Genomic DNA, 22,374 nt, shown 5'->3' with positions numbered 1-22,374 from the left:
ACAAAAGCTTTGGGCAACTATCCAATCATTTAAATATTAAAAAAGAAAAAAAACCATCTGATTATGTATGAAAACTTAGCAGTATTTATGCATTAAGTCAAGGAATGCACTTTGGTCTCCATGTACAGAGCAACTTCAACTATTTGTCTTTGCTTTGCTGGTTGAATACCACCAGTACTTTTCAGCATTGTACCTCCAGCTGCAAAATGTTTGAGCAAGGGTTCTTTAAAGATTCAGACAGGTGCCTTCTCACAAGCCTTGTTTTGAACATGCTCATTTTCATTAAAATAAAAAAAAAGAGAAGGAGAAAATATTTCACTGTCTATGTCTATTCCTCAACTTCTAGTTTCTGCACAACAAACTGTAAATCACAGGCACTTCAGAGCTTTTAAAGTACCCTAACACATCAGTGAAAAATCTACATAAGTATTAGTAAAGCTTTTTTCTCCCCTTAGTAAAAGTGCTTAATAAAACCTTAACAAAAAATCTTTTTAACGCCACAGATATCTAAAATTAGGTCTGTTCTGCAAATACAGTATTATAAGAAGTGAGGGATTACCATCAAAATCAATGGTAATTCCAAATACAAATGGGATTTTGTAATCATTCCTCATGCAAAATCAAATTATAACTTTTCATTTTTTAATTTCAACTCAAGTCTACCTACCTGAAGCAATAGATCCTTTTGATTGACATTGTCTGTTAGCCGCTTGATAACTAGTTCTTGGCTCTGCAACTTCTGATTGCTTTCACTCAAAAGAATATTGTAATGTTCAACTGCTTTTTCTTTCTCAGTCATTTCACCGTGTAATTTCTCTAGTTGATTTCTTAGGTCCTACAAAAAATGAAACTGAATAATTAGCAAATCAACTTTAAAAATGTTTAAGATTGACAAGCCAAATTAATAGCTTAACTTTCCATTAGTTTAGATTACACATATCACCAAATAGTCTGGAGAATGTATTTAAGCCAGTATCTTTCTCTTAGTATCAGTGATTATAACTAAAGAAAACTTTTAGATAAGGTGTCAGTATTGCTTTCTAAAAATCTAAACTGTTATTGTTCACATGATTTTCATAAAGAATGACTGGACTCCAAGGCTGTTAGAAATATCATGCTGCCACTGTCCAAACAAACACTAACTTCTGAGTCAGTTTCATCCACTGCTAGAAATAGGAAAAAATAGTTTGTCATTTGTTCTTCTCCTTTCCTGGAGCGTCAGGATTAGGTAACTAAGACGTGGAAATGACACAACTATCAGTAAACACTCGCTTATTGTCCATTTTACTTTGAAAAGACAGAAGTCTCTTTCAATAACCTGATTCAGTAGCAAGTCCAAAGGACCCTGGTATCTGTTTAGATCAACATGGACTACTGTGATGTAAAAAGCAGTATCTCCTAATTTGCAAGTCACACACTTGATGGTGACCATAATTACAGTTTTCTCATCTATGTTCCTACAGACGCTCCTATTTCAATCGAAAAATTGCCATCTGAACTTTCAGTTCCCTTTTATTCTTTACATTTTACTACTAACTGGGAAAATCACTGAATCTGAAAATCACTGAAAATACAGATGAAATTATAAGTGTGTTATTAATAGCCAGTTTCCAGTTACAGAGTGGAAAAGTGCAGGAACACAGAGCAGTGGAAAAGCTAAACAAGGCTCTGATAACATTCTACCATTTCAGCTTCTCTCCCACTACCACCCTTTTTGTCAACTGTAACTTTTTTGCTGATCTGTTGGAAGTTTCAAACTGAAAAATACATAGCTTGTATATATACAAAGCTTCATTTTCTAAGTTTTTATTTTGCAAGATGATCTAGGACATTTACTGCAAGGACTGTGTGGAAAAAGGGAAGTAGAAACCTTTTACAAAGGTACTGTTGCTTAAAATTAAACAACTAAAACTTACAGAAGCCTTTGTAACATCTAAACTTCTCCTCAGACCCAAAGAATTGGGTAACACAGCCTACATCTTCAAATAAATGTTTTCCTTTTATTTCCAAAAAGGGCCCATTTGTGAGGTACCATAAGCCCTTTAAATAGTTTGCACATACGGTAGTCACCTATAAACTTTCCATTTACCTCCGCTGGGATTTAAAATTCAATAGCTGTTTCTTATTCTAAGTACAGGGAAATAGTACTAGTGACACTTTAATTGCATTCTCTTTACAAACTGTTTTATGTCCTTTTCTTGACTTAATTACCTTGCTTCATGCAGGTTCACATCAAATCTTTAACATCACTTTACTACTGCAGTGTTTTATTTCTGTTTATTTTGCACATTAAACACAAATTGTCATTTGCAATGCCTTTTGGTTTACTTGCTTAATCTTAGCTTCATTACCAGGAATCAGCTAAGACATCGCTAATAGCTCCCCCAAAAAACTCATCAAACGTTATTCAGTTTCAAAGAATGGGTAAGCTTATACCTTCGGTTCTGCAAATCAATAAAGGTATTTTTTCATGACCAAAAGAATACTTGTTTGCCGAAGAAAATGAAGAATTGCAGAACTAAGTCCAAATTTTGTGTGTATGTGCAAAGTGTCAAATATGCTTCTATTTCTATTAACTACTAACTAAAACCATAGACTGCAGCACAGAGCAATTCCTTTGGAAGTCGCGTAACATCTCATAACCACTGAGCCTTTTGGCTTCAAGCTATGGAACTCTTCGAGTGGGTCGCATCACATACAACACTTGAAGTGGAAGTAGAGGACTAACTGCAGCATTATGATTTTCATGATGCACTGCAAAGTTTACTCTTTTTTATTTTTGCATCATTTTTGTGCTATTGTATCACTACTAGGTAACCCAACTTCAAAAGAACACTCATGATCTGTACTGTAACTTCAATAACCAATACTCCATGGCTTCTCTTTATGAAAACCATAAACAGATTTACGAGAAGATGCAGGCATGCCCAGGTAGGAAGCATGCTGTTGCAATAACAGTACTACACCCCTTATGACCTAGTCTCAGCGTATAACACTTGTCAGATACAGACACCAAGCTTCTGCCTTTAAAACAGCACAAATATTATGGCTAGGTTTAGGGAAAGAGCTGGACTGACAACACATGCTATTGCAGAAAACAGGAAAAGAAAAGCCTGCGAGAGACTTGTAGTTCGAGTTCATCTCCACTAATTCTGCCCACAAAGTTCCCTTAAATCCTTCCCAAACAAGTCAGAGTTGAGACTGAAAGTTAGTTTCTTTGCATAACACAGAATTCCGTAACGCACAAAACTATCCATCACTATAGCAGCCTGCTTGAACTCATTGACCACTCAAATTGTCTGGGAGAAAATCTATTGGTTTCTATACATCGAGCTGCAAGGATAATAGAGTACCTATGGTTCTCAGAGCATAAACCTCGCTATTCCTTCTGCCAACCTTTTTCCCCGAGAGACTTTTCTATGATTAATGAGAGTTGAGCTAAGAAAAATGAACGCGAAGCAGTATAACGTCAAAGACTGGAGCGGATGCCTCCCCCTCCTTGTCAGATGGGAAACAGGTTGGTGAATCATTAAGTCATGAGGCTCCAAAACCTCCCTCTCAGGCTGAGCTGCAAGTAGGAAGACTAGGTAATAAAGTCTGCCTAATGAGTTACTCTGCATTTTCCCCCAATCAAACGATCAACTATGAACAACAAATAAATATACTCTAATTTTCTGCATTTAGATCTGGGGAGAGAACAGTTTTGTGTTTAAATGATCTGAGTTTGAACCAAACTCTTCAAGCAAGAAATACTGAGCTGTTACAGAAACAGCAACATGGCCAAGGAAAGCAGCATTAAGGGTGTGTTGATGTTTATTTATTGCTCATCAGTTGTGAGAATGTATGCCCAAAGGTTATTTCAGAGAGCTTAAAATGACACTGAACTACTGCCTAAGAGCAGCTCTTGGAAAGCACTGACCTGAAAGTTTTGCTTTTGAAGTTGACTCAGTAAAAAGGCAGGGCACTTAGCCACCCTTAGGCACGGAGAGCACTCAAGAACATGTGTTGCTGCAAAAGGCTCCTGCTACTGAGCAGTAGTTTGGTCCGATTTGGATGATCAGGTCACATTTAGCAGTCTTAATTAACTTAGTTTAACCTTCTTCCATCCAAGGACAGTAATGACTAATCACCTCCAGGCAAACTGGCTTACAACAGGGCAGAAGTACCTCTTCTGGCTCTCTAAGGTTTTGTGTGCGCTCGTTTATATCGATATATGCAAAAAAAATGAGATTACCCCAACAACAGTATAGGAAAGGTCTTTGAAACCTTTCCTGGGAGTAAGGGAAGAGTTAAGACAGCAGTTCATTACAGATGTCAATGGCAATTTCTACAGTTTAGACACACCTGTGCTAGCTTCATCCTAACAGAGTAGAAACACTGATAAGTAGGTATCTCAGAGAATAAACAGAATAGGATTTTTAGGGCTGTCTCATAAGAATTTTGCATCAGATGACTAAAGTGGTTTTCTATTTGTCAAAGAGCAAAATATCACAGCATATTTTTTTTCGCCCACATATCTACTACTTAATGGGCAACATTTCACAGGCAGGGTTGCTATATCTAAATGTACTAGCAACTCTGAAATTGAAACAGCCGTTCTGCAAGGAATAGGAAACAGGTTAGGGATATAATTTTTAAAAGACTGCTCATCTTTTGGCAGGAATGCTTTTCCCCAAGGAACTAGTCATTTACATGAAAAACTTGGACATAATGGAGTCAAATAGGCTTCTGTAATACAAGCAACTTTGAATCCCCTGGCAAATCCCTTCTCAGTCCTATTTTTCCTGCCTTTCCTATAAAGATTTATATTCTAGCTCCCCTGAAAGATGAAAAAAGGCTCTGAATGGAGAAGACAGTTAAAGATAAAATACTTTAAATCAATAAAATATGTTCTTTGTGGCTGTTTTACTGACAGGAGCTATCTGTTCTTTCTCCCCTTAACCTCAACACCCAGAAGAAATTTCAAAGCACAGCAAAGATAGAGACTGTGTGACGGCAGCCTAACCACAGTTGACAATCAACGAAAACGGTAAGTTAAATAACCGCAGGGGGAAGGTAGGGGAGGAAGGGACCTTATTTGTTTGTAGGTAAAGAGACCCCTCTACTGGTTTTATGTAATATTGCAGTGCAGCAATTTCCACGTCTACATGCTTTATTTCGTGAGGTGCTTATTTAATAAATAGAGCAAAATATTAAGTGAAGAAATACAACCTCATTTCATCTTTTATGTTATTAAATATAGCAAGAGGCTAATCCCTAAGTGAAGGGCACCAGCCTGTGCAACTGGGCAGGATTCTACTCATTATGCAGATGCTGCCCTAAGAGAAGCAATGGTAAGACTTAAGAAAAATCCATATGACAAGACATACAGGTGAGAAGTACATTATGTCAAGCACTCAGCAGAAAGCGCATCCTTTGAAGAAAGGATAAGAACAAGAAACCTGATCCTTCACTTTGTTGAATGAGCTGTGCATGTTAGAAGCAGAAGAGCTCAGACAGACATTTACACTAAGGTTAAAAAAATAACAAGAATAGGAGGCAAAATTAATAAACATAATAAATAATAATAATATAAAAAACTTTTTTTTTTCAGCAAATTGTGATTGACTAATCCTGCGCTTTTGGGGATTTTACAAGCAAAAATTGATACTAGTATACAGCCTTTACAGTGACCAAGCTATGTTAGCAAAACGCAAGATGAAGTTTGGCGTAAGGTCACAACTGGCTTACTCCTGCATTGTCTTAGAACTTAAAGTGCACTACTTTAACTCTTTTAAGACAACATATAGACATGTAATACAGCAAATACAGCAGAAATAAGACATTGTCATTCATGTTCTGACTACCATCAAGAATTAGAAACCAATAGTTAACATTTACCACTTATAAAAGTTAATCATTTTATCTAGGACTTAGCTAAGGCTACCAAAATGAGATTTGTTATAAAAAATATTTTTCTGTGCAGATTAAGTGCCAGAATTTTCCTCAAACTGCTTGGCCACATTCTTTTGAACACTGACTTCAGGCAAACGCATTTGTCTTTCAAGAAAGCTTTCAAGTTAAAATTTAACTTTCAAGTTAAAAATTTAAATTTGTTAGAAAAGAACATGCTAGTAACATACAAAAACAATATTTTTAAACTTTATGAAATATAGGAAAAGTGATAATAACATTAATAGTTTTGTCACTTCTGCTCTTTTGTAGTTGTGCTTCATCCAGCTCTTTCTCCATTTTCTCTCTTTCTAAATTCAAATCATTTAGCTCTTGATCGGTCCTTTTAATCCTCCTTTGTAGTTTACGGTTCTCGGCATCCTTTGTAACGTTTTCTGAACGCAGCTCTGCTAAGAGGGTCTCTTTTTCTATCAAGAGAGCTTGATAATCCTCAGCACCCTGAAACATAAAAGCAGCATTCAAAGTCTGTAAGGGTAATCTGTAGAACCTAGAAGTCTTCACTTCTGTTGCTTCCACCACACACACGATCCTTCTAGCACACCAAACTTATGGTAAAAAAGTGAAATGACAGTTACCTGAACAAGGCAAATGTTACACTGAACATTTTCTTGAGTATCTGATGTTACAAGCGACAATCCAGCATAAGACAGTGTTAGAGATAATTGAGAATTAGATAAAGGTTGATCTGCAAAGGAGCCCATAAGGCAAATGAGACCATATTGTTATTGGTTCCCAAAGCTCCCATTAGATGAAGCTGTCTACTTTTGGGTCAAAGTGAATGCAGACTAGGTCAAGTAGTTACCAAGTCATAAACATATTTAGTATATGAAATAGCAAGTGTGATTTCTGTTCTTCCCTATCACATACTGTTATAACTGGTCTCGTTGAAGTTCACAACACAGGTGACAGGGGTAGAAGGCTATGCAGCATGATCTCTCACAGAAAGCTGCCTTCAACTCAGGTTTGCAGCTAAGTAGCAGAGTAATGAGGAGAAAGGCTTGCATAGTTTGTGAGAGAGCAATATGGATTTTGTAGACAGGAAGAATTAGTTGCATATTTTTAAACCTAGAACTCCTAAAAAATAATCAAACTCAAAAATAAAAGGGTTAAAATTAGAGTAATACTTCAAAACACTGGACTTCTGTGGTATTAAGTAGCAAACATAGGCTATAGGTTCACACACACGGGCCAAAATGACTTGAAGATGACACAGGATATCCTTTTTACCATACAGCACACAAATTTGGGCTTAAGTCAAATAAGTAGCTTTTGAAGAACTGGAGGTGGTCTGGATACTAAATGCTACTATTCCAGTCGGACTGAAATCAAAAAACTATACAGTCACAAAGCTGCAGCAGAGTGTAGCATGGAAGCACACATATGGAACTTCTTCCATTCCTGCTGAGGTAAGAAACCAAGCGGGTGAACAATCATCATAATGAAAGTGTCATTATTGCCATTAATCATTACTAATTACTGAAAGTTCCAACTCCACCTTTTACTAGACTTCATTTTGAAATGAGTTGGTAAATATTATGCGGTCTATTTTAAAATCAAACTTCTTTCTCCCATCTTACATACTAAGACCTTAAAAATGCATAATTATTATGATAAAGTTCTCTTCTTTGCACGCACAAAAGCATTACTAAATCACATTTTCACAACACTCCACTATTTTATAGATAGTGGTTTCATATTCATTATATGAAGAAATACAAGTCCCTCATACTTAGTTCAATTCTGCTCATGTGGAAGAGGGTGCTGTTACCATACTTTTGAAGAACCACCAAAACATTCTTAAGTCAATAAAGAAAACTCAGTATCATCTCAACTCCACAAGTATGTCTTTTTTTTTTCCCCTTCATTTACTTTTAGACATTTCTCCCTCCCTTCCCAGTTGTTACAGAAGAAAAAACAAGATAAGAAATCGGACATTTTAAGACTCAACCACTTAGCAGAAATGTTTTGGGGAAACTTGTTTCATAAGAAAATTAAGCATTCAAAAAAGTACTTTAAACTACTCTCCATTCCTTTACCTTCAAATGTACAAAGCTATATCTACTGTATGGTATTATGGAAAAGGGAGCTGCAGGGAAGAAAAAAACATTAACTGCTTGCTTCTTACCTTGAATTTCTGCATGTGTGCTTTGTGAGTTGCCTCTCTTGCCTTAGTCAGTGAAGCATTTAGATCTTCAATTTCAAAACCAAGTTCCTCATTCTTTAAGTAAAGTAAAATGAACACTATGTAGAAAGTTATTTCCAAGGGATGGTGATTCAGTAATAGCTATCCCACCATCTCATTATCCATCCATCCAACTACACAAAACAAATACTTTTAAGAACAAAAACATCAAATACATCATAATAAATCTCACATAAAGAAACTCGGCTTATACAACACTCACTAGACTACCTATCACTCAAGTTAAACATTTCCCACTCTTCCATAAAATCCAAATTTCATCTGACATTGACCTACTATTTTACCTTTCTTTGACAGCTCCACTTACTCAACAACAAAAAATACTTCTCAGACCTTTTAAGTGGTGCTCAGAGCTGATAAAAAGCAGTGTGCAACTGAAAACATTTTTCCTAAGTTCTTAAGGGACAACGAATCAGTTAAGTATCTTCCCCAACCCCTCCAGTCAAAGACACAAAACTCCACGTAACAAAACAGAAGTGCTTTAAGACATGACAGCAGCAATTTAGGACCTACTAGAAGCTTCCTAGAGAGTTACAAGTGAGATCAAACAATCCCCGTGACACAAACATGCACACCCGTGCCAGCGATAGTTCAACAAAACCAGCAAGATAGCAGACGTCATACCTCTTTTTCCTTTGCTTTTAATGCAACAGTTAGCCCTTGAATGGTTTTATCCCTTTTCAAACCATTCTTCTTTTCAACAGCAAGCTCGTTTTCTCTCTCTTGCAGTTCTTCTTGAAGAGACTAAATTAGATTATGTCAAACTTGCGTTAACTTTCTACTACGACATATTGTAACTGCACATTAAGAAGTACATTCTCTCAGAGTTCTTATATCTTATTACCCAAATTACTTGTATTAAATATAGTCCCAAATGCAAGTCATCGTCTTAAAGATATGCCTGGAATACAGTAAAAGAAGCCAGATCTCATGCGCTGGCCACGAGTATCAACCATACAGCTTCAGTATTTGATAAGCATGCCTATCAACTTACTGAAAATTGCTTCAAAAAACGGGATTCGTCCTGTCATCTACCTTTAAAAAATAAAGTTACCAAAGTACCTGCTTTGCTTCTTTTCAAGTCAAGGCCTCTCTGTATCTATGAATGCATAACAGAAGAAATCCCAACATGCATTTTAAGTGGCCAAAAATACAGAAATAAGACTAGGACTTACCTGGATTTTTTTTTCAAAGGAATTTCTCTCATTTTTAAGCTCCATTCTAATGGCCTATAAGAACAAAACAGTTGCTATGTTCAAGTAAATTGACTCTAAACACAAATGCAACCCATTAAGCACTAAAATGAAACTTTAAAACTTTAAGGAACAAGCTTCATATACACCTCAGAACTGTACGACATTCAACATTTTGGCATGAATATCTTGTATCAGGTGCTTCCTGAAAGTCTGCTGGGGCACAGTATGAAGTGCCATTCAATGAGACAGGACAACTCAGCTTTACAAGTTAACAAAAACACGTTTTTATGCATTATTTTTATACGACTTATCTATGTCAGAAGGATGCTTTTATCATGGAAGATGTTACTTAGGACTTTTCCTTGGGGAAGTTAGGTTTGGGGTTTTTTTGTTGTTGTTGGTTGGTTGGTTTGGTTTGGTTTTTAAAGAGTAATCATATGAAGAAATGGAGTTGTGCAGATGTATTCTGATTTCTCTCTTTAGTACTGTACCCCAAAAGGATAATACGGTCTCTCCACCTCCTTTGAAATGATTAAAGATGACCCTTTTTTCACCTTGACACAAATATTTTTGTGAACCTAGGGTAGGTTTTCCTAACAAGTTGATTTAGATGTAATAAGACTCAGACCTCAAGCTTTTAATTCAACTAATCAGACAAGGACAATCAGTTCATGACTGAACTATTTGTCCTTCTGTCTATTCTTGACAGAAACAACAAAAAGTGTTTTGGTACTTGAGAATGGATCATTCTCAAGTCTCAAAACACAATGGATAAAAATTTCTCAGAAGCCTGACGGCCTCCATGCTTTCTTTCTTACTTCTACCAGTTTTCCCTTGTTTGCCTTTTTTTTTTCCCATTGGTTGTGGAAAAAAAAATAAGCCTGAAGACCTGTTTCTACCTTTCAGCTGCAGGATATCTGTCTTCCTCTTTAAGAGGAGGGAAATAAACCACTAACTCTTGGAATTTCTGTAAGCTAAAGGCTATGCTTTCACTTTATTTCACGAGATTTTTTAAACACTTACTTCCCTTAACAAAGCTTTTTCTCTAGACCTCAATAGTGGAAAAACTCTTTAAAAACAAATTCTCAAGTCACATTCTTAACTTCTATAATTGTAAATTATAATACAGTTATATATACACTGTAAGACGTCATCTATCAACAGATCTATTAACATTTAGCTTTTGTATACACACCCCCCATACATGTATACACACTCATTTCTGTAAAGCAATTGCACAGTACCTGTAATAAAACACAGGTATAAAATCTGCAGGAAATGATCTCTCATTGAAAGAACAGTAAGCATGGATAATAAGGATGAATATTGACTGCCAAACCACAATATAAACAATGAATGTTTAGGGGATGGAGAAGAGCAGAATGGAATAACTGTGGAGAAGAATTTTTTTTTTTAAATGACTTGTTACTCACACACCATCATGCACAAGACCTTTTAGACCTTCAAAATCCTAGACCACATGAGACTTACAATATATAACTGTTCCGTCAGTTTCCTCACCTCTATCTCACTATCTTTTTCATGCCTCAAAGCAATGGTAAGTTCTCTGATTTTTTCTGCTGATAAGTTCCCATCACAAGATCCACTCTGAGACTTTTCCTCTTCAAGGTGTTGAATTATAGCTTCTTTACTTTTCAAAGACAGATTCAGTTGCTCTATAAGTCTAAAATTATAAAATTTTTAATATTAATCTTGCATCATCTACCACCAACTCTCCAGTCATTGCAGTAAATCTCACAGACAGCTCTCCTAGGTGAAAACTCCAGACAACACTCGTAAAATTTAAGGGAGTATTTTCACAACCCCTTCTTCCTCTAGAGAAGCCAGAAAAGGTCACATCACTTTAAAGCAAGCAAGAAACAGGTTTGAGCTATCTGCAAAGCACTCTATTTTGTTTTCCTCCAGTACCATTTTAAATATGAACACTTAAGCTTCAATATTTTAGTTACATTGTCCTTTATGATACACAAAAAGCTTACCAATACATTCCACTTCCTAATGCACAGAGCTCTGTATCCTTACACGCCATCATGAAGCATCCCTCAAGTACCTACCTTCACGTGTATTTGTGGCTAAAGCTGCTTCTAGTTTCACAAACCCCCCCAAAAATAGCGAGATCATTGATACCACCTTTGGTCAAATATATGTCTCGACACCTCCGGTCTTTCAACGGATAAGAACAATGCTTCAGTTTTCGGACAGATATAGGGTTATACCTGAGAACTTCCTGGCATAAGCTGCCAGCTGTGATTCTCATAGTATTTTGTAACCTAGATGGCAAAGCATCTTTAAATACAACGGGAGTTACAGATATGCTACTGCCAGACAAGCTTAAAGAGCTACACATTAATGTGTGGTTCAGTTCAACGAGTCAAATATCTTCTTCCATCAGCACTGTTTTTCTGGTCCTGCAAATACTTACACCGATCTATTGGCATGTAATTATAGAAGATCCTGCCAACACTGAATCACCAAAAAAAAGTTCCTTACTCCACACAGTCTTCACTTTAGTGACTCAGGACTGACAATTTCTTTCCACACTTCAAGCGCTGTTTTCTCACAAGCTCCAGAGCTGGCAACTAAGGTACATCTGAGAGGGACTGCTTTCATAATGCACTCCTTCCCAACTCAAGTCACTCAGGGGAGCAACCGCGTTCACGCAGAGGTCTAACAGATTGAAAGAGGAAGACAGGAAAGATAAAGGGGAAGGGAGGGAGATGGCCTGGCAGCCAGGTTATAATTACTGTGGTGTCACTCAAGGTGCAGTAGCAGAACCTATTAGAACAACTTCATAATTTTATGATACTGTAGAGTTCAGATTTGCAGTTTTCAATCTGTATGCTTTTACAAAAGCTGTCTGGAAAATTCAGCAAACCTTGCTTTGGTCCTACTGTAATATAAAACCGATGAAATGAAAGCCTCAGGCCAACATAACTTTCCATTACCAGGATAGTCCCATTACGCAGTGACTCAGCGCAGTTAACTGCAGGGTTCAGTCACACAAGGACAGAAAAGGATACTCTGAAGTATTACGAGTCATAACAATCTTCTCATCTCCAACCCAGACTCACACACCCAAGTTAACCAATGTTTACTAGAAGGTTAACCAGATGTGTATTTCACCCTACATGTATTTGAATATTAAAAGAAAATCAATTCTCCAAAGCGTTGAGATCTAACTGTACACATTCTCCCCACCTAAGGTTATTGAACAACTCAAGCACCCTTTCAGCTACCTGCCAAACAAAGCAAAACCAGTGCTTAGCAAAGCACAATCAAAACTGTGAAGCTCAAACATTATTTCTCTTTTCCCATTTGATTTCCCAACCTCAACAAACACACCACTGGGACTGAAGAGCATGTAAACACCATGAAAGCAGCAAGCGAACACAACTGGAAGAGTTGATCTCTATTCAGCAACGGCTCAAGCAAGAAGCAGAAGGTAAGTCAGCAAAATTGCAAAGAAGCTTTAAAGCGGGACATGCTCATGTCACATGCATGCCAATTCTTTTACACTTTCAGACAGCTTTTAAAGATGATTTTGCTATCACAAAGTATGTGAACTGGTTGCTGTGTTCATTTACTAGCTGATTAGATATCCAGTAACACTCAATCATGCATCTGAGGGTAGAAACAAATCATTAAAACCTGTATCCACGTTGACTCTTCACATTTCACGAGTAAAAAATTTCCACTGGTTAGAAATATCACCGGCAAGAAGTCTGACCTGTCTTTGTCAGCTCCTGCAATCATATGAAGATCCTTTGCAGGGGCATTTGGAATTGAAGAAAGTTTCTGCTCAGCAGCCATTCTTAGAGCTTTCTCCTTCTCTGTCATCCCAATGGCTTTTTCTGCCTCTTCTTGGGCAGCTTTAAGATTCTGTAATTAAAACAAACAATTCTGTTGTCTACAAGAACAAAATGCTCACAAAATTTTTCATATATTGAAGTTTGTTCTACCAAACAAGCTGGAAGGTTTAAATCAACAACTTCTAATTATTTTAAGCACTTTGCAAACATTTCTGAACTTTTCATGACTGCACTTTCAAGATTAATCCATTTTCTGTGGTACATAAAGAGAAGTTTGTTTCAAAGTAGTAAATCAAACTTCCTAGCCGAAAACAGAACAGGGAACAAGAGTACCTCTGCATTATGGCTTTAGAATTTAGCTCTTAGAATTTGCTTTAATATAATTTGGTTTTATCCTACTTTCCTCCTGCTATCACAACTAACAGTTAGACTTCTAAATAGTTAGACTTAAATTAAAGAGGTTAAAAAATTTGTTGTTTTTTTTTTTTCCTCCATTCAGAGATGAAATTAATATTCACAGGCTCACTGTAGCTAATTGGAACTCTTAAAGATCATTTATAATATCTTACAAGAACTGATAAGTTTGAACCAGATTTTCTTCTCTTGAACAGCAATGGAAACAGAGGTAACACCTAGATATTCCACTCAGCTTCTTCTAGTGAACCATTGAGATGGGGAACAAACAAAAAAGCAAAGCCAACCTGACATAAACACATAAAATGTGTTTCAGATCTTCATTATTCTGTTGCAAGCTTCCCTGCTGTGCTCACTGAATCTTGCTTTCTATAATCTAAAAGCCTCCATATAGTCTAATGAGTAATCCCCCCTCTCCCCTCCAAGCCTATACTAAAAAGCATTTCTCTTGGGGAAAGGGGATGAAGAACAAGCCCTTCACCGCTAGAATTCACTACTCCCTCCCTCTCCTGAAGAGCTGTTCTGCCAGTATTCATCTTTCAATTAAAAACTCCAAAGGAAATTCATCTTTGTTAGCGTTACCTGGATCTGTGTAATTATACAGCATGACATAAACACGTGACTAACACTGCCCTGCAGTACTTACATCCACAAACAAAAAATTAACATCAACAGTACCTTCAGACTACAGAAAGTACTATAGCATCATGAGATAAGATATTTGCTACTTTACCTGTCAGATGTGGGAAACACCAGTCTGACAGGCTGGTTTTGCTACAGAATATGTAATGTGGGGTCTTTTCTACCTATCTGATAGCACAGAGAATGCTTTGAGAAACCCCAATTCCACTAAAGAAAAGGCCATGGAGATTCCCCTCTATCCCAGCTCTGAAGGATCTCCCTGCTTTATGAATATTGCAAAATCACCCCGATAAAAAATACCATCATGACATGCTACCAGTAGCTTCCATGACCAACTCATTCTTTAGGGACTGGAAAGCAAAAATTGGAATATAAACCCCATCCTTCTGCTATTTCTATTTACTTACAAAAGGGCACCAGAATTCTGTTCTCTCACAAGCACAGGTACGTACCCATGATTGTTTTGCATCATTCACTGTACGCACTTATCTGTTGGTAAGGGATTTTGTATCTACAGAACTTACAGAAATATTTCTAGTACAGGCCATTCAACACCAAGTTTGTTCTTTTACAAGAAAGAGAACTCTCCTTGCTTCTGAGGAAGCATGTTATCCATACAGAGAAATGGTGCCTGTACACTACAAAAATCAGGAAAATGTGAAAACAACTCCCCTGTTATGATAGATCTGCAATAAATACAAGGATAAACTACCACAGATAGCAAGGAATTCCAAAATACATTGTTAAAAAAAAAAAACACCCTCTGGAACAAGAAAAGGTTACGCAAAATGGTGATCTAGTGACAGCAGAAGCCAGTAACTTTTGGCAGATCACCAACAAAGGATCACAAGACAAGCAGGAACAAGGCAGGGAAGTTTTCACTAGTTCATTTACAGAGGAACTGCCATAAGTAGGCACATGAATGGAGATATAGAAAAGCAACAGAATCTCGAATTTATACTGGTAAACTAAGTTCCCATATGAAAGATGATATGAAAATGACAGGAGCCCTTACAGAGTAGTTGCAGCTATTTATGAAGCTGAGACCTTATCAGAAGATGTGTTCAAAATGCAACCCATCTTCTTCTAAAGTGAGCGCAGTTCTGAAAATGAAGCTGCCCCACTGAAATTCAAGATTTAAAGAAGAGTTGAACATATCTGAAGAGCACCAACAGGTAGGAATTTCCTGAAGAACTGCTTTCCTCCAATTTCATGTTTCAACAAGAGCAGCTACCACCACCTTCCCTTTCGTTGCTCTCCCCCTTCGTATTTTTTCCTCCCCCTTCCCCTGGATTTGTACTGGCTGTTTTTCCAGGAAAGCTGAAAAAACTTTGAAAATACAAGCAGATCACAGTGTCAAACCTCAGACAACAGTACAAAGAACGTACAGATTTCTAACTATTCATTCAGTTTCGGGCACTCACCTCTTCCAGAAGGTTTATTCTGCCAGTCAGGATTTCCTCCATTTCTTGTAACTTCTTTTGTGCCTCCTCTTTCACACGCTGTATTTCAGCATCACCACCCTGGGCCAGGCTTTCAACTGCCTTACTGAAAGACCATAATATAGATTGAAATCCCACTGCCTATCAGAGTAGAAAACATTTAAAGTGCAAGCAGCTGATGGATTATGTAGAAGCAAGTTTCTTCCACTTTATCTGTACCTGCTTGTCACTTTAAGATTAAATACAAACGTCTACATGTTATATAGCAATTTTGGTGGTATAGTCTCTGCTTGATGTAAAGCAATGAGAGTTCCACGCAAGCCTTGTCACAATGAATAAGCATGCAATGAAAGTGTTACTATTTCCTTCATATTTATAAAGCTTCCAAATACAGTATCAAGCCTTCAGCGGAGCTGTATTTGCTACAGAAAGCAGCACTGGAAGAAACTGAATATTTGTAGCTGCTGAGACCTCTCCAATTGCATTTTTAGTAATTGTTAATCCCTTGTTAGAGAACAGCTTGTGCTTCCTTACTAAAGGAAGAATGACCACTTGTTTATGACTTCCCCCCTAAATCTTGCTTCCTATTATGAACTTGTGCAAGGTTACATTCAAAGCCCAGCAAAACCCTTTGGCAACTACTGGAGAGACCAAGCACAAATTAAACCTGTCCTCTGGATCAACCTGAAACTAGGTCTCTCTGAACCACTGAAACAGGCTAATTAGGAACAATTCAATGCCACATGAGGTAGGGCACAAAGGAACTTCCATTGAAACCAAGGCCTATGTAGCAGTCAGCAGCTCTATTTCATTGCCCACTTGGATTAGTTTTGAACCAGATATCTAGAAGGAAACAGTTTTACAGGCAATTGTCAGCCTTAGCTTAACTTCTACAATAGGAACGCTAACCCATCCTCAACTAGGGAGTTACATTTATTTATCTGAATAATAAGATTCTTTGTTCAACTCTATTTAATTTACACCTTTAGGGATAACTACAGCAACATCATTGTATGTATAAAAATTCACACATATAGCTCCAATAATGTGTGAAGCATTTTCTACATAAATTCCCCTAAAACACTCCTTTGGTATCATCTTATTCTTAAAGTATCAGGAAAAAGCATGCAAATAGAAACAAGATCTTGGAAGTCTTAACTAACAGACACTAGGAAATACACTGGTACTTACGAGGCCTTGATGAGCAGTTTCTCTCTCTCCTGCAGATCTCGCTTCAGACTTTCTATCTCAACTTTCAGCTCGATGTTCTAAAACATAAGAATTAAAGTAAAGTACATGCAGAAAGTTCAGAGGTCACCATACACAAAAATTAGTGGCACTGTATAGGTTACCTTTGTTATAATGGGGAGTGGTGCAAATCAGCCTGGGGGTTTCCAAGGCTTACAAGCCTGTTTTTTTTTTTTTTTTTCCTCCCCCCATATCTGTGAGCTACATTTTCCTTGTGATTTTATTTTCCAATTATTGAGGTTTTTAATAATCTTAAAATTATTTAATTTTAGCCTGGGAAAACATTGTATAAAGAACTACTTGGCCCACAGGCTGAAATACTTTTTAAAACATTAGTATTTACAAGAAAGACACTGGTGTAGAAGAGCAGGACAGAAGACCAACTAGCAGTATTCAGTTGAAACCATGACCTAGCTAAACACCTATGCATTTAACTACTATGACAACCATCAAGAGAGACTTCAGTCTCCATCCTATTACAGGAAAGAAACCTAATGCTATTGCATTACCAAAATTACTTCTTTTCCCTTGTAGACTGGGAGCAAAGTGCTTTTCACTTGTAAACCTAGAATAATGATGCCAGACGTACCACTAGACTCTAAGCTTTCTTCAAACTTTAAGAAAAAAAAAGAAAAGAAAAAAGGACTTTTTTCTACAAACTCACATAAAGCAGGTAACTTTCCCATTAAACAATCTCTTCAAAAAGACATGTAATTCTATTAAAATACTTCAAACACATACAATTTTGTATATTTCTTCAGTGGGACCATCAAACTTCTGCTGCATTCGCATTTCCAGGAAGTATATACGAAGTTTCAGGTTGAAGTTCTCTTTTTTCAGATCAGTGATTTGCTGTGAAATAAGAAAATTGGCCAATTATATCATGCATTTCAAACCAAGGAAAGCAAACAGCGAAAGCTACTATAATTTGTTTTTTTTATTCTCTGAGGCACTAGGCAATGCCATAGATCAGAATCCGACCAACTGGACAGTTAGATGTGCATGCATATGCTCATTTTTAGCCCTGCAACAGTCTGAGACTAGCACTGAAATAACTATAAACCAGCATTGTTTAAAACACACACGTAATACCATGTTAGCATGCTGCTGCACAGTGCTTTTTAGAATATTCCTTCTTTAAGTACTAAAAGATCGTCCATCTTCACACAAAAAGAAACCAAGATCTTTTTAAATCGTTTTTAAATAAAAAAAAATATTAAGTATTTTTTCTTCATGTTCTATTTTATAGAAGATACTTTGAAACAGAAGTATTTCCTCAGCTAAAGCTTGGGATGGCAGCATTATTCCCGGGAGGAAAAGCCACAGGCACACAAGGCAGGAGAGCCAAATCAGCCACCGATAAAATCTTTATCCAATCGCATATTTTATAGCACAATTCTTTGGGAAAAAAACTGCTTCATACATAAGTCCTCCAGGACTCATGATTTTTGAACCAGCAGAAGCAGTAACACAGCTGATGGTTTCATTAAAAAGAGTCTCCCTCTGAAAGTTTTTAAGGGACCAAGCATAAAACATTAAGTCAAATAAGACTTGTGCCCCCTGTCAGATGCTCTCAGCAAAAGGAAATCTAATATGCTACAGAGCTACTAATAAAATATTTATGGTAGGCTTTTCCAGAAGAGTGGAGTACCACTTGTGAAAATTATTAGCAATACAACTTTTAAAATACTTGGCTCATGAAAGCCTAGAAAGATTATTTTCTGTAGCTACACTCTGAACTCGTGTTCACAAACAATTCCTCAGCTTAATAATCTCTGCCCAGCAAGATGCCTCTTCATTATTCACACAAGCAAATATCGCCCAAGCAACTAAACATACAGAGGAGCACACAAACTTTGTGGCCCATGCACACATCCTGTAGAAGCCTGTCTTCACGAGCAGTAGCAGGGCTCAAAGAATCACAGAATGATTCGGGTTGGAAGGGACCTTTCAGTTTAAAGCCATTTTCCTCTCATCCTACCACCACACTCCTGACAAGGAGTCCCCCCCGAAGCCGTCCCGCAGTCCCCTTTAGGGGCTGGAAGGCCGTAGGGTCTCCCTGGAGCCTTCTCTTCTCCCGGCTGAACAACCCCAGCTCTCTCAGCTCAGGAGAGGTGCTCCAGCCTCTGACCACCTTCGTGGCCTCCTCTGGGCTCACTCTGATACAACCACATCCTTCGCGTGCCGGGGGCCCAGAGCTGAACGCGGGGCTCACATTTAACTCATTGCAGTTCCAACTGGGTGACCACAGACAGCAGCAAACATGAAGTGCCCAAGCTGTAACTTACAGCGCGGCACACCTCATGAGGATCACAAGGCTTCTCGAGCAACTGGAGCAACTGTTCCGGAGCGTTCAGATCAATGTAAGCATTGCGACAACGGAACTCTGTGCTTTGCTTCGAGTCATGGAGCACGATGCTCTCGGTGCTGCTCAAAACTGAAATCTTTATTTGGAACAAAGGAATTTAACGATTTATTAAGTGCAGCAGGAATTGTGTGTGTCTTAGTCAGCTTTGCCCCAACAGGCTCAGCATTATGTGCAACAACTGAGAGCAGACCTTACAGCTTTTTTTTTTTTTTTAAGCCCCCAGGGAATCAGCCCTAACAGTTGGTCTGTGTCTGTTCATTCAGAAAGGCCCAAGCGTCACACGCTTTGAAACTGTATCACTTGGACTTCTGCTAGTCTTCACACATTCAATACAGTTCTGAGTTAAAAAGAAAAACAATTTCAGAACTCCGCCTTCCTTAATTCTACTTCCATCTATTTCAGTGGCAACAGAATTAAACCAAAGAGCTTAAGTGTACGATTTCCAAAAGGCAAGCAGAACATGATGCAAACGTAAGCCAATAAGAGCAATAAATAAATGTTATCTCTGACATTCAGTTTCTCAGAGCAAAGTTAATTCAGGCAGACTACAATTAAAAAGTTATAGCTTAATAAAAGACAGCTTGCTCATATTTTACACACCAAAGGAATTTTAATGGCAATGCTCTCAATTTCTGCATTTAAGGACCCAGACTTAATTTTTATGCATTTTGATTTCTGTGCTTAAAGAATAAAAGAGAAGCAGCAGACTTCATGAAAACACAGGACAACACAATACACTCTACACAGAAAATTACACGCCGCAGACACCATGGCAGCAAATACCACTTCCCTAGCTCAGTTTAGATCCTTTCCAAATCTACACAGAGCCACTTGTATGCAGAGCAGCATCTGTCAGCAGAAGCTGTGGTTTCACAGCACACGATTTTTGCCAACAGAAGCCATTTTGCAAGACAGCAAACTCTAAGTGGCTTGTGCAAAAAAAAAAAAATGCAACCACATACTACTAAGTTCCCTAACACGATACCAATCATCCTTTCTACTTGTGAACACCTAATAACAAGGTCCTCGATTAATATCTTTCATTTTGCCCACATAATCACATTTCCAATCTCAGGTGTTTTCCCCTTTTCCATATTGCAAGAAAGCAGAACACATTATGAATACCGATAAACCTACACCTCTAAGATCATCTACCTCAGTGTGTTCTCCAGCTCTAAACGTAAAAGGGACCTCTCCTACATGGATCCATCCTTACCCCATTACATCCATCCTGGTCTCTCTGAGCTGCAAGGCAAGGAGCCCACTCTTTTCATTATTTCCTTTCCATGTCCTGCATAAATAACGTAGCACCAGAGACCAGTAAATTCATGTGTGTGTGCACCTTTAAAGTGCCAATTAAGATTTCTTTTAAAGCAGGGTAAGAACAGACTTACTATGTCAGTCCAAAAGCACATCTAACACCTTCTGGATGCTTGGTAAAAATTAAAAGGACCACAGGAGTAAGCGATCCCTTTCTCAAGCTTAGCCTTCCAGCTACCAGCAACCTCAAAAACAGAAGTTCCAGAAATTCCGGTTGTGTTTAATTGCCTTTAATGGATTCTTCTGCTATTACTTTAATGGATTTTTGAGTTTCACCGTCCTGTTGGCAACCACAAAGCCTCTGAGTTCTACAGCTGGGGTCCGTATGTACCAGGAAGTCAGAGATCTGTGGAGAGACCCTTTCTCCTCCACATCAGTAATAAAGGCCCAGGCTGAAATAGCTCATCTCTACCATACCTCAACGTGAAATCAGACCTCAAGAACACAGAACATGGACCAGACAAAGGTTTTCTGCCAGTTCCTAAAGGAAAACAGAACTCCATCACACAGAACCAACAGGTTTTCCACGCTTCTACAATTTTTTCTCCTTTGAAAATGGACATTGCAGAGAGTAAACCACTTGCAGAACGCATTCTAGACTGAGGTCTTTCACAAAAGATTTTAAGCACGTACTAATGCCAAAGCAGTGTCTTTCTACCCCAGACAACAAATGAAAATAAAAGAGAAAGTGAAATAGAGACAGTAAGAAACATCTCTCACTGAGACTTTCCAAAACAAGTTTTAAGTTCTAAACAAAGAACATAGCTCTTCTCTCAAAGGGATAGAAGAAGGCAACAAAAATGGAAAGAGTTTAGAAGAAAAGCTCATTTAAAACTTAGCAACGCTATATAAGGTAACAGAAGTTATAGAACCACACTGAAAACTGCACTCAAATGCTTCCTGAAGATAGCAAGCCACAAATAAGAACTTGAGTTAAACATTTTTTTTTCTTTTAACAGAAGCATTGTCCTGCAACACTGCTATAACCAGTCATCATTCAGCAGTTGTAAGCAATTTGCTTATTAAACGGTTTATTCAGTAGAAACAATCAATGCAGTTAATACATTAAAAAAAATATCTAATATTGTGCTTTGTATTCCAGTAAGCACCAAAATCAGTTCTGCCTACAGAATTGTCACCATGATGCTAGACCTTTACAACAAAAGCATTCCAAACACACTTGTACATAAGCACAAAAGGTTAAAGGTATCGCACAGCTGTCAGTGAATTAAAATACTAAATCCTATCCTGGTATACACAAAGATAAGGTTGATGCTTTCTTGAAATACAAGAAATCAGCTGCGGGCTTGCAAACCACATTCTTACGTTTCCGGTGATTACATGTAGTTTTGAGCAGATGTTGCCAGCTTTCGTTTCACAACCTAAGAGCAGCAGCTGGCTAGTCTCAACAACAAGATTTTGGCTGTTTTTGAAAGCAGAAAGAGGGAAGTTCAAAGCACAGGTAGTCAGCTGATCACACCTGTAACAGATCTGCCTTGACTGATATGAACAAAGAACTCGATCCACAACTCCAGCACTGAGCCTCATACTAAAAGTCTGCTTACATTTTCATAGTCCTTCATGGTCCGAGCTCTAGTTGGTGAGATCGTATCTTCTGCCACGTCTGGTAACCCTAGACATTTGAGAAGACAGAACAAGTTCAGGCAGAGGAATCTAAGCTAGGTTTCAATTTGGAAACGGCAAAGTGTTAGTATTACCACGTTGTTAATATCTACGCTTTTTTTCTGAAGAGCATTCC

General features: G+C 37.8%; 1 protein-coding gene across 1 annotated transcript in view; it reads right to left on the bottom strand.

Moving 5' to 3' along the window:
- The window catches only part of CDK5RAP2 (CDK5 regulatory subunit associated protein 2), an 80,323-nt gene that overhangs the window by 54,994 nt on the left and 2,955 nt on the right, over positions 1-22,374 (bottom strand). Inside the window, 11 exon segments of the mRNA XM_080562511.1 lie at positions 668-835; positions 6,172-6,390; positions 8,078-8,170; positions 8,780-8,899; positions 9,331-9,384; positions 10,873-11,035; positions 13,100-13,251; positions 15,662-15,785; positions 16,871-16,947; positions 17,669-17,779; positions 22,181-22,248. Coding sequence (XP_080418637.1) covers positions 668-835; positions 6,172-6,390; positions 8,078-8,170; positions 8,780-8,899; positions 9,331-9,384; positions 10,873-11,035; positions 13,100-13,251; positions 15,662-15,785; positions 16,871-16,947; positions 17,669-17,779; positions 22,181-22,248 — 1,349 coding nt within the window.

This window comes from Anser brachyrhynchus, assembly GCF_964034855.1.
Source record: "Anser brachyrhynchus genome assembly, chromosome: 19".
Taxonomy (NCBI): Eukaryota; Metazoa; Chordata; class Aves; order Anseriformes; family Anatidae; genus Anser; species Anser brachyrhynchus.
This window is presented reverse-complemented; position numbering and strand designations above follow the sequence as displayed.